Source organism: Zalophus californianus, chromosome 4 (assembly GCF_009762305.2).
Source record: "Zalophus californianus isolate mZalCal1 chromosome 4, mZalCal1.pri.v2, whole genome shotgun sequence".
In the NCBI taxonomy this organism is placed as follows: Eukaryota; Metazoa; Chordata; class Mammalia; order Carnivora; family Otariidae; genus Zalophus; species Zalophus californianus.
The window spans coordinates 153,472,910-153,492,589 of NC_045598.1; the positions used below are offsets into that span (position 1 = coordinate 153,472,910).

The 19,680-nt window shown below is 39.0% G+C and overlaps 1 protein-coding gene across 1 annotated transcript in view; it reads right to left on the minus strand.

Annotated features, from left to right (window-relative positions):
• STK3 (serine/threonine kinase 3) overlaps positions 1-18,870 on the minus strand; it is a 274,712-nt gene extending 255,842 nt beyond the window's left edge. Inside the window, exon 1 of the mRNA XM_027576725.1 lies at positions 18,654-18,870. Coding sequence (XP_027432526.1) covers positions 18,654-18,679 — 26 coding nt within the window. The 5' untranslated portion in view covers positions 18,680-18,870. The remainder of the gene's footprint in view (positions 1-18,653) is intronic.
• Between the last annotated feature and the right edge of the window lie 810 nt (positions 18,871-19,680).

Genomic DNA, 19,680 nt, shown 5'->3' on the forward strand with positions numbered 1-19,680 from the left:
GTTGTCAACTATCGTCCCATAGCACTTAGCACACTGAGTCATTATTCCTTTCATGATTTATTTACTGTATGAGCTTATCACTACAGCTAAAATGGGAATTCCATGAAGATATGGATCATGTCTCATCTAGCCTCATATCTGCAGAATCTCATACACCACTGTTGAGTAAACTTTTCTTCAATAAATAAATGAATAAACGAATGAAAAAAAAATTTGCTAACTACTAGAGATCTTATGGAACTTCAAAATGCCAGTCACTACCCAGTGCCCTTAAGGAGAAAAACCTATCTTCCTGTATAAGTTGTCATGGTTCATCACATGCTACTTCAAATTAAATCAGCTTTACCATCCCGGCAATAAAAAGTAAATATAGCTAGAAGTTGATCTGGAGGCCAAAAGCATCCATACATGGGCTGAAATGGCCAATTAGGGTGTTCCAGATTTCATGGTTGCAAAACGGCCCAATTAACCTTAGGTTTCAGAAAGTGTAAATGCTATGTGAACAAAGATGACAAAGGTCATTGGGAGCACATGTCATTTTTCCAAGTGACTCTAAGCTGCTACTTCCTTTATTAATGGAGCCAATTGCACAAGCCAGGATTAGAGATACTGAAGCTCATATGGAACAAGCAGCTGACTAGGCACCTTCCCAGGCTACCCCATGCACATTTCCTGAGTTATCCTTGCACTAAAATTCTATTACTGAAGATAATCTGTGTATCTCTCTTCCTTTTGGTCTTAAAGGACATAAGGAACAGAGTAACTAATATAGGAAACCAAGCAGAAGGAAGACACACACACCAAATGCAAACTGGCAAAAGAGTGACATCACTAATCAGTAGAGGGGTTAGATGGAAGACAGGAACTCTGTTTTGAACATGTTGCTTTTGAGGAGACAGCAAAGTAGTCAAATGTTATTTAGTAGATTGAAAATACTGAATAAGACTGAGCACAACAGACTGATTCTCAAAAGTATGTATTTATGGGTCATTTCGATCAAAGTTGAAGCCGTAAGAGTGGATAAACTCACCAAGGAAATAACTACATAAAAAGAGGAGGAAGATAGGAAACAGAAAATGCAAGGTCAGTGTCAATTATGAATTGGAAATAAGAGCACATAAAACAGAGAAACAGAAGCAATAGAAAAATCAGAAGGCCAGAGAAAAAGAAAACTTTAAGAAACAGAGATATAGGGGCGCCTGGGTGGCTCAGTCTGTTAAGCGTCTGTCTTCGGCTCAGGTCATGATCCTGGAGTCCCTGGATCAAGCAGAGTCTGGGCTCCCTGCTTAGTGGGGAGTCTGCTTCTGCCTCCCCTCCCCATCCCCCACTCCTGCTCTCTCCCTCACTCTCTCAAATAAATAAAATCTTAAAAAAAGAAGGAACAGAAACAGATATAAGAGGGATAAGAACAGAAAAAAGGTTTCTGATTTCCTCACGCAATGTCTAAAAACCTGTTACCTTAAAGCAGTTTCATTAGCTAGACAAGGCCTGAGCATGTTTCAACAGAATGAAGCCTTACAAATAGAGATTTTAAAGATTCTAGAATCGGGGAACAAAAATGTGACTGTAGGAATAAAGTTATAAAAGTATAAGAAGGGACGTGTTCAAAGGTTACAGGAAAGTTAGAAAGAGGAAATTGCCTTCTACAATACAAGCAAAAATTATGTAGGAACAATAATCACATGAAATTAAGATGAACTATTATAAGGTAGTTCTTCTGTCTGCCAGTCATAGAATTTCAACCTTCTCTACAAAGTAGATGAAGTCTTCTGTGTAATATTATGTGAAAATATAAGGGTAAGACAAAAAAAGAAAGTGCAAATTTAGGGGACTGGAGCTCTCATAGTCAGGAGTTACAGCTTTTTCTGAAAGTCTGTTAACACCAAACTAGCTCCATGCAAGAAACAGGCCAGTCATAAAAGACTTGAGGTAGAGGGGGAAAAAAACGAAAGGACTATATTTAAGTCCTTTCCTTTCTCTGTTTCCAGCTTTGGAGCAGCAGCAGTTTACAAGTTTGTAAACAGGTTGTAACTTCTGCTAAGGACGGCTCTTTAGCTTTGAAGAGACTGAATGAAAGACACTTCAGAAGGCGGCACAGCCAGCTGTCTATGATGGACTAAAAGTTTACTTTGTTTTGTTTTTTAGCTGCGGTAAAATATACATAACATAGAATTTACTATTTTAACTATTTTTTAACTATTTTTAACTATTTATTTTAACTATTTTTAAACTTTTTTAACCATTATTTTTTTTATTTTGTAACTTTTTAAACTATTTTTAACTACTTACTATTTTATTTTTTATTTACTATTTTCACTATGTTTTTAAAGATTTTATTCAGTTACTTATTTGAGAGAAAGAGAGTGTGCGAGTGGGGGCACTGGAGAGGGAAAGCGAGAATCTCAAGCTGGCTCCACCTTGGGTGAGCGCAGCCTCCATCTCACAACACTGAGATCATGGCCTGAGTTGAAACCAAGAGTCAGACGTTTAACCGTGAGCCACCCAGGCACCCCTTACTATTTTAATTATTTTTAAGTGTACACTTAAGTGGCATTAAGTACATTCATACCGTTACGCAACCATCACCACTATCCATCTCCAGGAGTTTTCATTATCCCAAACTAAAACTCTTAATCCATGCAACAACTTGCCATCTTCCCCTGCCCTAGTCCCACTAACCACCATTCTACTTCCTGTCTTGATGAACTCGGCTACTCTAGGTACCTCATGTAAGTGGAATCATACAGTATGTGTGTCTTGTGGCTGGCTTCTTTCATTTAGCATGTTTTTAAGATTTATCCATGTTGTATGTAGCATGTATTACAATTTCCTTCCTTTCAAAGTTGAATAACATACCAGAATGTATATACCACATTTTGCTTATCCATTCATCTATCAGTGGACACTTGGGTTACCTCTACCTTTTAGCTATAGTGAATAATGCTGAAAATAAACTCTGGTGTACACACATCTCTTCGAGTCCCTGCCTTCAATTCTTTCGGATATATACCTAGAAGTGGAATTTCTGGATCATATGGTAATTGTATGTTTCATTTCTTACAGAACCTTCACACTGTTTTCCACAGTGACTGCACTATTTTATTTTCCAATGAACAAGTATTCCAATTGCTACACATCCTAGACAATACTTATTTTCTGGCTTTAAAGGAAAAGAAGCTGAGACAACACCTATTTTTTGGAAATAGATATAAATATAGACATAGATGCAGTTATAGATATGTAGATGAAATAGCCACCCTAAACAGTATGACATGGTCTCATTGTGGTTTCGATTTGCATTTCCCTAGTGAGGAGTAATGTTGAGCTTCTTTTCACAGGTTTATTGTCTATATGGAGAAATTTTGTCTACTTGGAGAAATGTCTATTCAAGTTTGCCCATTTTTTACTTGGGATGTGTGTTTTGGCCAAAGACTTTTAAAGAGAGACACAAATGAAGGCTTTCTACATTGCCACTCCGAGCTCCCTAGTCAGGAATAGTTAGGATACACCTTCTAGATCTCTTGGGAAACTAATGATGGAGAGGAGGATGTGGTCAGAGTGCAAATCCAGCAGAAGAAAAGAACTTCCAACTCTGCAAGAACAGAGGTTCCTTCCTTTTAAAGGTCCTTCCACCTCATTTCAACTCTGTAATTTTCAATGTATTTTTCTTTCATGCCAAATTTCCCTGTATTTTAGTAATCACATTACTGGTAGCTATTTAGTAAGTCAGAACTTTTATTAACATATGGTTACTGATGCCACATGCTAAGCACGATGTTGCATCTTACATGTGATATCTCATTTAAATTTAAGTTCTCAGAGCACCTGGGTGGCTCAGTCAGTTAAGCATCTGCTTTCAGCTCAGGTCATGATCCCAGGGTCCCTGCTGAGTGGGGATTCTGCTTCTACCTCTTCCTCTGCCCCTCCCCCCCCAGCTTGTGCACTCTCTCTCTCTAATAAATAAAACCTTAAAAAAAAAAAATTTAAGGGGTGCCTGGATGGCGCAGTCGGTTAAGCATCCAACTCAGTTTTAGCTCAGGTCGTGATCTCAGGGTCATGAAACTGAGCGCTGCATAAGGCTCGGTGCTTACCATGGAGTCTGCTTAAGACTCTCCCTCTCCCTCTGTCACCCCCCGCCCCACATGCTCTCTTTCTCTCTCCCTCTCTCTAAAATAAAGAAATCTTTAAATAAATAAATTAAAAAAATTAAGTTCTTCTCTGCAACCCTAGTAGTTTCATCTTCAATACTGTTAGAAAAGTAAAACATGTTTAAAACACATGAAAGGTTTTCATTCTTTCAACATTCCATTATCAAGCAATGTCAGTCTCAATATTAGCCTTAAAGAATTTTTTTTTTTAAGATTTTATTTGACAGAGAGAGAGAGAAAGAGCAAGCATGTGCAAGAGAGCACAAGCAGGGGGAGCTGTAGAGGGAGAGGGAGAGGCTCACTCCCCGCTGAGCAGGGAGCCTGATGTGGGGCTCGATCCCAGGACCCTGGGTTCATGACCTGAATCGAATGCAGACACTTAACTGACTGAGCCACCCAGGCGCCCCTTAACTAATATATTCTAAATTATACAATGACTCTGTCTTGAATCCACAAAATCAAACATCTTTTCTACTTCATCTACAGAAAGTACATTTTACCTCAAGCTAATAAAATTCAAGGATCATTTTGGTCCTTGGACCAAAACCATTTGGATCAAATGGTTTACAATCACTACTTCTTCTAATCTTCACAAAATCCAAAGCAAAGGTACTATTACCACCTCGATTTTGCAAGTGAGTACACGGAGACTTAGAAAAGTTAACTTGCCCACCACTGCACTGAGTAAATGGCAGAGGTAAGACAAGAAAAGAACCAAAGTCTATCTGACTCTAAAGCTCTGGCTTTTAATTGTTTTGCTTTAAGTATCACTGTCTTAATAGTAAAATAGATGTGATTTGATGATCTCATAGAGTATTTACTTTTTATAAAACTGTTTTAAAATTTATGAGGGTTTAGTTAATTACTGGCACTAGAATGAGATGAAATCCACCTAAGAAAACAGATGCTCTACAATACATAGAAGTCTTTTTAAAATTAAAGTCTTATTCTTCAGCTCTATCATACCATTTCCTCTCAAGTTGGGCTCTTTGCCCAAAAGTACTCTAAAAGTATAATTTCCTGCCAAAGAGCTTTAAAGGAAAATAAGCTGAGATTTTTATCCCTCCTTCACCTTTTACAGTCTTTCATTTTTGTTTTCTAAGAATCTTTTCACTTAACCTCAATTGGAAAGCGACAGGATTCCTTTTAATTTCTTGTAACAAACCTATTCAAAGTTAAGAAATGCTGCAACATACTCCCTAGCTTTAAAGACATGTTACTGCATTCACTTTTTTAATAAAGTGAATTATTTTAAAAAAAAATCCAGAATATGCAAACAACATAAAACAGCACATTTGAAAATGCTCTGACACATTCATTTCCTGCTAAATTAAAATTAAAAATAATCTTATAAGAAATATGCAGAGCTATAAATCTCATAACTTTTAATCCAGGTCCTTATAAAGATTTTTAAATACTCAATAACCATACCCAGATTTGGGAACTACAAAACAGAACAGAATCTTTAATTGATTAAAAATAAAAGAGGAAACTTGCTAAGGTCTACCCACGTACCTGCCATACAGAAAAACCTACCATAATTTGTGCCAAAAACACTACCTACACTTTAAAACTAGATTTACTCATATATTTTGTTCCTCACTTGTTTCCCTACATCTCAAAATGTGAAGATAAAATACAAGGATTTAGTCTCTGTACACTCACAACTCCCCGTTTCCATCCCGAGAATACCAGAATTAATTGAATTAATCCCAAACATAAATACATCAATTAAAGGTGTACCTACATTGATAAAAGTGTAATTCCAGGGAAACTTTAAACTGACAATATTAACATGTGTATCATTCAATGAGTTCTGTACTCTGACTTCTACTTAATTTGTATAGGCTTTCATAAATAGAGATGGGGGCTGTGGAGACTGGCTGAGTTCAGCTATTGGCACAGATGGACACTACTTTGCTTGATTTCTCAGTACAGTTTTATTACACAGCAACAGCACATATGAAGCCACTTCTCAGTATTTCCCTGTGGTCCTCTGCAAACAAATTAAGAGGATTATGGCACTTTATGAAAATATTTTTGCTTTTTTAAATTGGGAGTGATTTTACCTTTTTGGTTTTGTTTTGTTTTTTTAGAAATAAAAATAAAATTTTTAAATCTCAACTGTATCTAATAGAAAAAAATGTGATCATTATGTGAAAGATAAATAGTCTAAATACTTAACCCATAGAAATTAAAAATAAACAACTATAAGTGTAATGTTACTGTATTTGCACAGGTATAACTCCAAGTCACTTTGGTAATAATACCATGAGTCCTCAAAATCTAAGTAATATTCCAAAATGACAGAAATTTTTTTAGCTTAGGAATTCCAGGGGCTTACGGTAAAATCCTGTTCCTTTTTTGAGGCAAAAACTTTGGTTTTTTCATATTAAAACTTAGAAACTCAGGGAAGTTTGGAATAATTTTTTTTTCCCCTTCACTGCATATAATGTTCCTCCTCTTAAGTCAAAAGATCATTTCAAGATGTACTATGAACCCAGAAGAGAAAAAGACCTCTGGTAAGCAAAAACTGACACAATGAGCATGTACTTTACTTTCGGAAAGGAATAGCTACTGTCAGGTCAGGTAATTATTTCTAAGATAAGTAGCAGTTTAGAAAAGGACACAGTAATGAGAATGACAGATAACAGTAAAAGACAAGACTAGGTTAAAGGAAAAAACAGCCACATGTATACAAGCAACAAAGCTTCAAACACATCAAAAAGCACACTTGACTGTTTCTATGAACTAAAACTATGAACAGTTCTATGAACTGTTTCTATGACTATTTTCATGAACAAGAAAAGCAAGAGCATTTGCTTTCCTTATCAGTTTCAGAAGACTGGGTCAAGTGCCTTAATTTTGGAATGATTTCCATCAAAACTGGTTGTATAAAAGTGTTTGTAAAATATTTTTAAAATATAATGCTTAAAGTGGTTTACTTCATTTATTTGGAAAATGCATTACATGGTATACCATACTTCCCAGTGATGCTAAATATAAAGTTATAACCATATCACTATTTTGGCAGGCTCTTTGAAATCGCATGAGTTTTTTTGTGAATATTAATTAAAGCTATCTAATCAAATGCTGAGAGTCTATATAAAGGGGGGGAGTGCAGAATCCCATTGTCTTATCATTTGCCTATTACTTGAATTCTCTTCTGTAAGGAAAAAAACAAAAACAAAAACAAAACCTTGGAAGTATACAATGAGAAGCAAGCTCACAGAAGGAAAATTCATTCTACCGGGAAAAGAAAATCATCAAAATACTTTCTTCTCAAGAGTTTAATTTGTATATTTTTAATTTCCCCTGGAATTTTATGAGATTCCATTCTTTAATTTGACCCTTATTTCTTAAAATTCTTAGAAATTACATGAACTAGGGTGCCTGGGTGGCTCAGTTGGTTAAGCGACTGCCTTCGGCTCAGGTCATGATCCTGGAGTCCCGGGATCGAGTCCCGCATCAGGCTCCCTGCCCAGCGGGGAGTCTGCTTCTCCCTCTGACCCTCTTCCCTCTTGTGCTCTCTATCTCTCATTCTCTCTCTCTCAAATAAATAAATAAAATCTTAAAAAAAAAAGAAAAAAAGAAATTACATGAACTATAAATTTTATTCAGCGCAATCATTTCTCTATGATCCAAACCTCTCTCTGATACAAATTTCACTGATTACTAAAAATGTGTGAATAGCTGATCATTGGAAAATGGCTACTGCATGCCTTTTAACTGCAAGATAATAGACTAATTCACTTATCAGCTTATAGGTGCAACCTAATTAGTAATTAATACAGTAAGTAATTATACTAAAACTAATTCTCTCTAAAGTTACATGACATAGCATCAAATGTAAAGTACCAACCATGTCACTGAGACAAAGACCTTATGTTTTTTATTAGAAAGTACAATAAAACTTAACAAGAGGGGCTAATATCAAAACCAAAAAGGAATAACATATGGCATTTAAGATGTGGATATAGTTCATTTTGCAATTCATCATACTGTAGTCAGGGCTGGATTTATAAAGCAGCCTCAAGATGCCCTTGAATTTTGTTTGTGCACAGATAGACTTTTATGTATATAAGACAAAGCAGGCTAAAAGGTCTACCTTAAAAAATAAGCCCTGAAATCTAATCTTATCACCAGTGGTGTTTTTTGTCTTGGATTCTTTTATTTTCTGTATCTTTTTTGTTTAAGAAGAAACTAGGTCACCTGAAACATTCAGAGCTGAGAAAGAAGTGAGGCTGGATGTTAGGATAACGCTGGGTCAAAGGGTAACCAAAATAAGAGAGGGAGAATGTGAAGGTAAAAGTCCACTCCAAATAGTCTCTACCACAGAATGTCTACACATGCCCAATTTCTGACTTAAACTTAGAAACATAAAGGTATGGTAGAGATATTATCCAGAGGAAGAAGATGCCAGTGCCATCATATTTTTTGACACAGTATCCCATAGCTGGAAAGAATGAGTCAGTTCTCCTATCTATGAAAAAACACTATTTAAAATTAAAGTGGCACTAACCACATTAGCACCCAGGTTAGGGTCCTGAAATACCATTTCTCATAAAAAGAAAGTAGTACTTCTAGGAGAAATGGTTGGTTCCGGATCCAGAACAGGAAATGGAAATGATGAGTCCTGAATATCTTATCACAGCAGACAACAAGGAAGCTACAGGTCATGTTGTCCCTGAAGGGACTCCCACTGACCAAAGATGGGGGCCACTTTCAGGAACAGGAACTGCAATGGATTAAAATCGATCAAATATGTTTAAATACATTAGTTCATAATGGAACTTAAAAAAAAAAAAAGAATTGGTCCCCTTTGGAGAAAAATAGGGAACTAATTCATTCTCTTGAAAACAGGTAAAGGGGAAGAATCAAGCATTTATCCTGTCTTATAAATTGTACCACTGGGTAATCAGACAAAAGATGAGGGAGGTTTTATAGAGATAGAAAAACATTCCAACTAATAAATGAAAACAAAATGGTGTATTTAGAATTTCACCATTTTGCAACATCCAATGAATTAAGAGAAATAAGCACTAACCATCAAAAGCTGCTAACATCACAAAAAAAGAGAGACAACTATACACTAAGTGACTAATATAGTCTTGCCATACACCACCTGTACCAATGCCTAAGGGATCGAAATTGAGCCTGTCAGTGTCTGGATCCAGTTACTCATTGGCAGAAAATATGGAGGGCAAAAGAACAGTAGAACTGCACCTTGGGTAAGCAATCGGCAAAATCCAGGCTGTGGGAAACTACAGCCAGCCTGCATTCTTCAACAGGTAAAAGAAAAGAAAAGGAATGGAGAACCAACGTAAAGATCAAAAGGACATTTATAAAAACTATTTTTTAACTGGCAAGACTAACCTAGAGTGTCTAGCAATGCACATTTAGGTTATTACTTTAAAAGTTGGTATAAGGGTTACTTACGGAGAAAGGCAGCTATGATTGGGATGGAACAGTAAGAAGGAAGGGCGGCAGAGGTCTATTTCTTAACCTGACTGGTGATTACAAAGGGGTCTGCCTACGGTAATCATTAAGCCATACGTTTGTTTTGTACTGAGGTTTTATTTTGCAACAAAAACATTTTTTAATAGCAAGTTATCAGGACACCTGAACGGTGCAAACACCTAACAAAGGCTTAGTATGATTCCCATTCTCTAGACTAACGCAGTAAAAATAAGAGGTTAAAAAAAGAAGTTAGTGCCCATCATTTCCTCCTACCTACTTCCTCTTCTAAGGGAACCACCTAATAACACATTTGGGGCCCAACAGATTCACTTTCCTGGGCATCAGGAAATTCTAACAAAGAGATTATGAGATACCCAAACCTGTTCCTCTTGCAGTCTTCCTCCAAAACACAAAACCTAGGAGCCAGAATTGATTCTTTCTTCCTCAATTCCCACAGCTAGTCTATCAGCAAGTCCTTCATTTCTAACTGCAAAATATAACTACATCTGTCCATACTTCTCTCCATCTCCATCTCCACTGCCTCCACCATCTAACCATGAGCTATTGCCATGACCTCCCAACTTTTCCCGTTTTTATTCTTAACCCTCTACAATCTACTCTACCCAAAGCAAACCAAATGATCTTCTAAAAACATAAACTGCTTAAAATTCTGCTTAAAACCATTTAATGACAGCCAATTGCACTTTCACATCCAAATTCCTTTCCATAGCCTGCATCACTGAATCCCTGCCCATTTCTCTGACCTCCTCTCCAACCACTTTCTCCCATTTTACAATCCAGCCACAGTGGCCTCATTTCAATCCCTCCCACACACTATGCTCTTTCCCACCTCCAGGCCTTCTCATAGCTTTCCCTCGGCCTGGAATACTCTTTCCAGCTGCTCACAAGGATAACTTCTCAACCCCATGTCACAGCTTTAGTATTACTAAACAGCTTCTCAGAGAAGCTCTGGCCAACTGCCCTATTAAACAGGTTCCACCATTTTTCTCTATCAGTCTTATGTGCTACTTCTATCCTTCATTGTTCAAGCTCCAACTAGAGTGTATGTTCTATGAGGTCAAAGATCTCAACTGCTTCATTCAACAATGTACCCAGCATTTAGCATTTGAAAGGCAGTTAATTAATAATTACTGAATATATGAATAAATGAGCAAAGGAATGAACTCAAGGCTGACATCCAATTTCTGCCATGAGCAATGATCAGTGAGTAAACAAAGCCAATTTTTATCTTTTTTCTTCCAAATTTTTATTTAAATTCTAGTTAGTTAATACAGTGTAATATTGGTTTCAGGAGTAGAATTTAGTGATTCTTCACTTACATACAACACCAGTACTCACCATAACAAGTCCTCTCCTTAATACCCATCACCCATTTAGCCCATCCCCTACCCACCTCCCTCCACCAACCCTCAGTTTGTTCTCTATCGTTAAGAGTCTCTTATGGTTTAGAAAGCCAGTTTTTAGAAAGGAACAGGAGAATGGGGGCGCCTGGGTGGCTCAGTTGTTAAGCGTCCGCCTTCGGCTCAGGTCATGATCCCAGGGTCCTGGGATTGAGCCCCATATCGAGCTCCCTGCTCAGTGGGTAGCCTGCTTCTCCCTCTCCCACTCCCCTTGTGTTCTCTCTCTCGTGGTCTCTCTCTCTCTGTCAAATAAATAAATAAAATCTTAAAAAAGAAACAAACAAACAAACAGGAGAATGGGGGCAACTCAGCAGACTCAGGAGAGATCATCTGGCTCCAGAGAGAAAGAGGCAAGGAAATTAGCTGCCTATTACCTTTAATTCATGCTTTCCTCAAATATGTAAAAGGTTCACCCAAATTACAAAAATAATTTTAACTTGCATTCCTTTCCAACTATAGGACTCTAGGTCCCATGATTTCAGAAAATCAAAACTCTTAAAAATGAAAAATGATCTGAACAGAGAGTAATATTCCATACTTTGAATATAAAAACTACCTCATCCTTGGAATCACATATGCTCAACAATTTCCCCAATTTTCTAAGAGAGAGAGAGAGAGAGAGAGAGAGAGAGAGAGAGTGTGTGTGTGTGTCTACACCAAGATACTAATATTTATATCAAGATATCTGGAACTATCTGAAAATGCTACTCTATTTGACCTCTTTACTAAGATGTCTGATACCATATAAAATTTTGTTTTGTTTCGTTTTGTTTAAAGATTTTATTCATTTATTTAAGAGAGAAAGATACAAGAGAGCACAGGTGAGGGGCAGGGAGAGGGAGGAGCAGACTCCCCCTGAGCAGGGAGCCCAATGCAGGGCTCGATCCCAGGAACCTGGAATCATGACCTGTGCCAAATGCAGACGCTTAACCAACTGAGCCACCCAGGCACCCCTGATATCATATAAAATTTACAGACTAATTCAGAACCCACATATACTATCATATGTACACCTATATTAAATACCAGCAATATTAACAGTTTTCTGTAATGCTCATTTTGCTACAAAGTCATTTTGTAAGATATGTCCTTTAATATACTTTTAAGAAGTTCAAGGTAATCTGCACCTTAATATTCATGGAACAATAAGCTTATTTTTAATATTCATACATCTATTTATATATTTGTTACTTTCATTTATTCAATTTTAGACTCTATGTGGAAAAAACAGTTGTAATAAGACATTTCAAATACAGAATCTGTTCCAAGAGCTAAGAATGAAAATTAAAATAATCCTAACATATGAGGCAATTCAAATAAAATCACAACAAAAAAGAGGCCTGGGACAAATAAAAAAGAAAGTTTCTATCAGATAGTATAAATTTTCTCTTTAGCAGAAAAACCTAGAGACCTTTGGTACTTAGAAGGGGTAGAGCTGGGAGGGAGTCAGAAGTTGAGGCAATCATAATTATAGCTTTGCACAGGGTCATTCTACACTAGAAGCCACACGAGCCTTTGCCTCATAGCAACCTTTATGTATTACATATTCTTTTGTGAACTCTTGTCAGACATCGTAGATCATCATTTTCCATCTTCCCATACTTCAGTCAGGACCTATATACTGTCCTGATACTGTCAAATACTGCAGTTTTTAAATAATAGCTTCCTTTCTCCCATTCACCTCTATCCTATTGTATGTATAGGTAGTTCGCTTACACCCGTCTGGATACCTCTGGCAATGCCATCATCGAGCTTTTAAATATCAGGATACAGTTTGAAATGAAGTCAGTTTCTTGACTGTCACTACTACATATGCCAACAACGTCTTTTCAAACTGCAGATCACAACCCGTTAATAGGTCATGAAAATAATTTGGTGGACCACGACCAGCAGTTTTTCAGTGAAATAGAACATAACAGAAAATAGAAAAATACCAAAAACATCCCACAGAGTACATTGTGTGAAACTTCTCTTTTAGTTTTATATGTATTTGGGTCTGTCCTGGGTTTCACCATCAATATTTTATTTTAATTTTTTGAGAGCCACTAATATATGATGGCCTGAAGTGACAGTACCTTTAGTTCAACACAGACTTCTTTGAAACCAGAAAAATTAAATTCAAAGCACTTTTCCCCCCTTATAATCCAAACAAGAAATACTCAATTTAAACCTTTTATTATTAAAGTTTTATTGATACACACTTCTGGAATGAGCATTTAGATTACTTCAGAAAAACAAATTTCAACCTGTGTTTAATACATATTTACCTTTTTCTTTACATTTCTAACAAATTCTTTAGTACAAATATGTGCTATATCTCAGTCCCTTAAAGAACAAAAGAAAGGGGCGCCTGGGTGGCTCAGCTGGTTGGGTGTCTGCCTTTGGCTTGGGTCGTGGTCCCAGGGTCCTGGGATCAAGATCCACATGGGGCTCCCTGCTCAGCTGGGAGCCTGCTTCTCCCTCCGCCCCTCCTCCCTGCTCATGCTCTCTCCTCCTAATAAATAAAATCTTAAAAAAAGAACAAAAGATAAATTAATCTTTGCCTCGGGTTGACTAAAGACTGAATTTATCTCCTGTCTTAACGTGCAACCGGTTTGTTCACCCAGACCTGCTCCAGATGTTACTGTCATCCTCCCTGTCTTTAGGAAGAGACAATTGAGCAGGCCCATCTCAAGGGCCTAAATCAATTCTAAAGGAGTTGGTCCACCCCCAATTAATAGAGAAAAGCCAAAAGGAGAACAGATATGCTTTAGGGACCAAGTCATTAATGCAAAAAGATGCTCCTCCTATTTGCTTGATTCTTTTCTTGCCCTTTGAAATAGTCAGAACCTCCTCCCCTAGCATGCCTCTAAAGTTGGGAGCTTCCTCCAGGGCCTACTACTACCTGAGGTTGCTGCCTTTGTTTTGTAACATTCTCCAGGTCATCTTCTCAAAGAAAACTCTAGCTCCCCACTTGTGAATCTCTCCAATAATAAGCACAGAAGAATTCTGATTCCAAGGACACAGGAATTAGTAATATAGACCTAAAATGAAGCCCACACCTCTTTTGATTGCAATGTCTTCATGATTTTCGTCATACCCTACTATCTACTTAGCTAGTTTGTTGCCTTGTCCCACACAACTCAATTCCAAGAATTGTTTATCTGCAATTCCAACTTCTGGTCTAAGGTCAGGCCTACTGATACTACAGGTTGATATGGGCTTTTCATGCTAGGAACCTATAAATTCCCTCTACTTTACCCATCTATATCCCCATCCTTTTACTTTTGCTTTTTCATTCCCTAATAATCTATCTTCTGACTGATACTCCATTCATTCATAGCAACACTTTCCCTTAGGAAACAATTGTTTTCTTACCTTCACTTCTCATTTGTGTGAACACACTTTGTAACCCTAACATTTTAACTTGAATCTTCACTTTACTTCCCCCAACTACATTTTCACACATAAAAAAAGAAAAAAAAATGCAAAGAATCCAACCATGGCTTAAATCAAAGAACTTTCCTATCTGTCTCGCGAATAAATTTCAGGAGCTTACTCCCTTCTTATTATCCCTACCAGTGTTTTCACTGTTCCACACCAACTTTTCCTCCAAGTATACCGTAATGAATTTTAAATTTTAAATAACTATTAATCCTATAATCTAACGGAGGAACAAGGCCTGTCTGGTAAAGTCTATCTCTCCAGCAATGATATTCTGTCCTCTCTTTAACAAGTATTATCTATATAACTATCTATCTTCAAGCAACCGGAATTTTCATGCTACCCACCACCTATCACAGAGACCCACCTTCCCTTTTATGAGTGTTCTACTTGGTGAAGAGCTCATGTTTTGATCATTTCCTCTTCTATCTCTTAAAACTTACGTGTTGTGTGGTCATTTTTCTTTCATCTAGCAGTTCCCCTACAAAGAAATCTGAGAAACTCAACTTACCGAAACGTTAATAATTAAGAACCATTTAATGGACTTCCATTCCCAAAGGGACCTCATTTTCGTAAGAACTTAGGAAGACCTCTATGACAGACCTGTTAAGGAAGGCTGGGGAATCTAAAAGCTATTCTGATACCTCAAGTCAGTGACTATAGTTGAGCACATCTATTGCCCATATTTAACACAACCTTGTTGGTGAGACCAACTCAGTGATGTGAGGTAAGAATGGCCTCCCAGATCCTCTCGTCACAATTTTCAGATCTAGCCGCTCAGTGGAATCTCCAACTCCCAGAGGACAAGAATGACCCCAAAGAGCAAAGGTGGGCGCTGACACCCAAGCCTAACATCAGATTTATATGAACAACATGATAAAAATAAAAAGACACATACGGTATGGGAATAACAAATACCCAATTCAGGATAGTGACAACCCTTTGGGGAATAGGGAGGGAATGCAACTGAGAAGAGATATACTTAGTAAAATTCAACTGTATTCGCAATATTTTATTTCTTAAGCTGGGTAATGTGATACATAAATACTTATTAAATTAGCCCCCATTATCTCTGGAATATCTAAAATTTTGTAGTTGAAAAAAGAACAATATGAAGATGGCATATACTCAAATGGACATCATACTAGGAATACGGAAAAATACCTTAGGCTAAAAAGCACTCAAATAAGTTACTTTATGAAGCAGGCCTTGAGGAAAGAATAAAACACAGATTACTAGCAAAAAAAGAACACCAACTTCTCTAAAGGAAAAGCATGAACAAAGGCAAAGGTGGAAGTACCCATGGCCTACAACCTAAATAAAAAACAAAAGGAAAACTTCAGGAAGACAGATTCATGAGAAGAATAACAAAAGCCTAGGGATTAAATCTAAGACCAAGTGATAGGGGTCTTGGGCACTAAGTAGACGAGGGTGCCCCAATCAAAAAAAAAAAAAATTTTTTTTAAAGAAATAGCATGGTGGAAGTGATGTTTTAACAAAACAAATCAGAAGCCATTTGCTTCTGAACTAAAGCAAACACTGTCCTCCGATCATTAGGAGGTTCTGTAGGGCAGCAAAAGGAGAAGAGGAGGAGGCAAGGCACTGAGAACCAGGTCCTAGTGCCCTGCCTCTACTCCAAACAGAGCCTTTCTGCTGCTAAAAACTTTCTAAAACCACTGCACTCAAGTACCTACTTGGAAGGCACTGCTGTAAATCAAGTATGAGGGTCATAAAACCCAGGAATGGGGTAATCGCCATCAAAAATGAAAAAGGAAAAGAAAATGAATCCAGACTTTTTGATGGAGAATTCAATAGGACTTAGTGACAAACTAGATGGAATAATGAAAGAGTGGATCTGCATGAAAAAATCAAATATACCAACTGAACAGCAGCTGCTGGTCATACAGACTTGAACATCAGCAACATAAATGTGACCATGTAAAAATGTCTGAGCCCTAAGGAAGTGCTACTCAAGGCAGAAAGCAAAGCAACATTCTTAAAGGGAAGAAGAAAAGAACAAGCAGAGGGCCCACAGGATTGTACAAAGAAATGACCACCACATATGGAAACCTAAGAAAGTGAGTTTTTAAAAAGAGGTATCACTGTATACAGTGTGAGAGGGTGCACAGCCTTTGCAGCCAATCAGACGCAGGGTTCTGGCATCTCCTCCACTTGACCAAATTATTTAACCTCTCTGAGTTTCACTTAATAAGCAAAGAATAAACTAACAACATTTAACATCACTGAACACATTATGGAGCCCTGTGCTATGTGCTTTACACATAACCTATTTTAATCCTCACAGCACACTTTACAGATGAAGAAATTAAATTCAGAACTAGCATAGTAAGCTGCAGAGCCAGGATTCCTGTTTCTTAGGACAATAAAATACAGGAATGTATATACAAAGTTCATGGCAAACAAATGACCTCAAAAATGGCATCTGTATTTTATTATTAGAAGGTAATGATCAATAGGGAGAACACAAAACTCACTGTCAGTAATCCCTGTCATAGACTTCCATGTAGCAAACTCTTTTAGTGTCCTCAGCTACAAAACAGGATTAATACCTGTGATCCAACCTACTTAACAGGGTTGCTATAATAATATTATGAAAATGAAAATGCTATGAAAAAATTTTAAGTGATATTGGAATATATGGGCTTAACGTCACATATCTTGCTTTTCAGAAACGCCTCCTGGATCAACATAAGTCTTTCCATGAAGAGAACTAAAAATAAGCCCGTTGGATGTGCAAGCATCACTTTGAAAAGTATAAATGACACAGAATGGTTATATATACCACCCACGACTCCCCCTGAGCCTCTAGGTTTCCTAGAATCCCTGCAAGGGCGCGGGGGCGGGGGGGGGGGGGGGGGTCTCTTACACCTATTAAAAAAAAAAAAAAACTCTGATAACTTAGAGCTAATGAACAGTGAGAGCTTCTACTTGAATTTGGAGTTGTTCGGGTTGGCCTTAGGGCATTATCTCAGAGGTGCCCCCTTTGCAGTCCTTCCACAATAGAAAAGAAAAAAAAAGTTTCCAATTTTTTGGGTGCCCAGTCAATACTAGAATTCAACACAAAATTCCAGATAAAAATCTATCAAGGGCTCTGTCTGATAGCAGGTCTCTTTTGGAAACCCCTCCACAACCCCCACTTTTTTCACCTGAACAGATGGTTTCCAGGCCTCGAGGCTCGCTTGTCTAGACACACAATTCACAACAGCCTACAAAGTTCCTACCTTTTTAATTATTCCATGTTCCTGAATCTATCACCTTTCATCTAAAGATCTCTAAGTATCAGAACACGAGAACTCCTTAATCTTCACAACAGCACTCTGGGAGAAAGATTAGTACCCTTATTCTATAAATTAAAAATGAAAGAGTAAGATTAAATGCTTTAAACACCACCAGTTAACTGCTGTTGATTCATTCTTGGGGGAAAAAATAAACATTCCGAACTTACATCTATGGAGAGCCTTGATTTAGCTTGACCATTTCAACTACTACTTTGAAAGTATCTACTGGGTACTCTTACTCTTCCAATATATTAAAGATTAAATATAAACTAACAGCAAATACCAAAGCATCACTATTTTTATATGCTAGAAGAAAAACAGAAAACTATATGGGGGAGGGGGTTCTAATTTAAGATTCCTACTGTCTTGCATCCATAAATACTTCTGAACTTGAGGGGGGTAAGGGGAAGAACACCTGTCAGTGCGATATATCTACAAGTTTTACACACTGTGTAACTATTAATGTTGAATTCCTTAAACTGTTAATAAATAACCCGCCTTCTCAAATAAAAGGCAGTATTATGAAAAACATTTGACAAGAACGCCTACATGGCTGTAAGCAGCCCAATTTCCCAGTTCTGCATCTCCGGGCTTCGTGAACTTGCCAGGAGGGAAAAGTCCGCCCGGCCCAGGAGTCCGGCCGCGGGGAGCCCGGCGCTGCCCGGCGACTTTCCACGCCACCAGGCCCGCCTCGCGGGAGAAGCGAGGCTCGGCCTCCCCGCGGGCCCCCTCGACCAGTGGACAGACGCGGCCCGGCACTCGGACCTGCCTCCCGACGCCCAGCGCGCCCGGCCCGGGCCCGGCAGTCGCGGAGGGGGTCGCGGTCCCGCCCGGCCTAGCCGCCCCCGCCCGCGGCCGCCGGCGCCGCCTCCCTCCTTCTCCCGGCTCCCAGCGTTCGTTACCTCTTGGGCGCTGGCGGCTGCTCCATGGCTGCCGGGGACAGAAGGAGGGACGTGGTGGGCGGTGAAGGCCGGAGGGAGGAGAGGAGCCGGGGCACCGGCCGGCCGAGCCCCGGGAACCACAGGGGGAAACTCCAGGAACTCGGACCAACTTTCCCGTAACTCCGCGGCGGATCCCCCTCCCGCTCTGGAGTGCGCCTCCTCCCGGCCCGCCCCGCCCCTCGGCCGCCGGCCGCAGTCCTGGGAGAGTGGGCGGAGCCAGCCGCGGCCCCGGCTTGGTAGGCGGAGCCAGCCCCGGTGGGGTGGGCGGAGTCGGGGGCGGAGGGAAGCGCCGGCCACCGCGCTGGGAGTGGAAAAAAGGCGCGGAGACTAAAAGAGCTAGAGGCTAAGGCCCAGTCAGGACAGACCCAGAGCCTGTCTATTCTGGCCAGGGGGCACCTTCCTTTGAGCCGGCCGAGAGCTGCCGCTCCGCATTTGCCTCCATTGTATTGCCTCAATCCCATTTGACTCATTTCTCTGGATTTCCCAAAAATCCCAAGCATTCTGTGCAGCCTTTTGAAGTGTTACTAACTGCCCACGCTTCCCTCTCTAGTTGTTTATAATTATTGGCTGCTTTACCCCCAGCCATTTGACGTTTGTAGCTACAGCACTAGGGATACTACCGGAAATTCTTGTTTGATGTTGGTTGTGGACAAGCTCCTCACTACGTTTCACTGTAATTACGTCTAATTACAAAGAAAATAATTACCGCAGTGAGATCTCTCCGTGCACCAATTTCAGTGCGCTGTGGTCTTGCCACCTGTTCCCGTGGGTAACCTGGAAAACCTATCCCAAATTATGGTGCGTAGAAGAGTACTCAAGAGAAGTTTGTTTTCTTCCTTCTTGTCACCCTCTCTCCTCCACCGGTTCCCAAGGCCCTTACCTCATTGTGAGTTGATCCCTTCCTGCATCTATCTTTTTTGTATACCATTTAACCTGAAATTCCATATATAAATATCTTTCTTATGACCATATACAGGTGTTTGGTCGC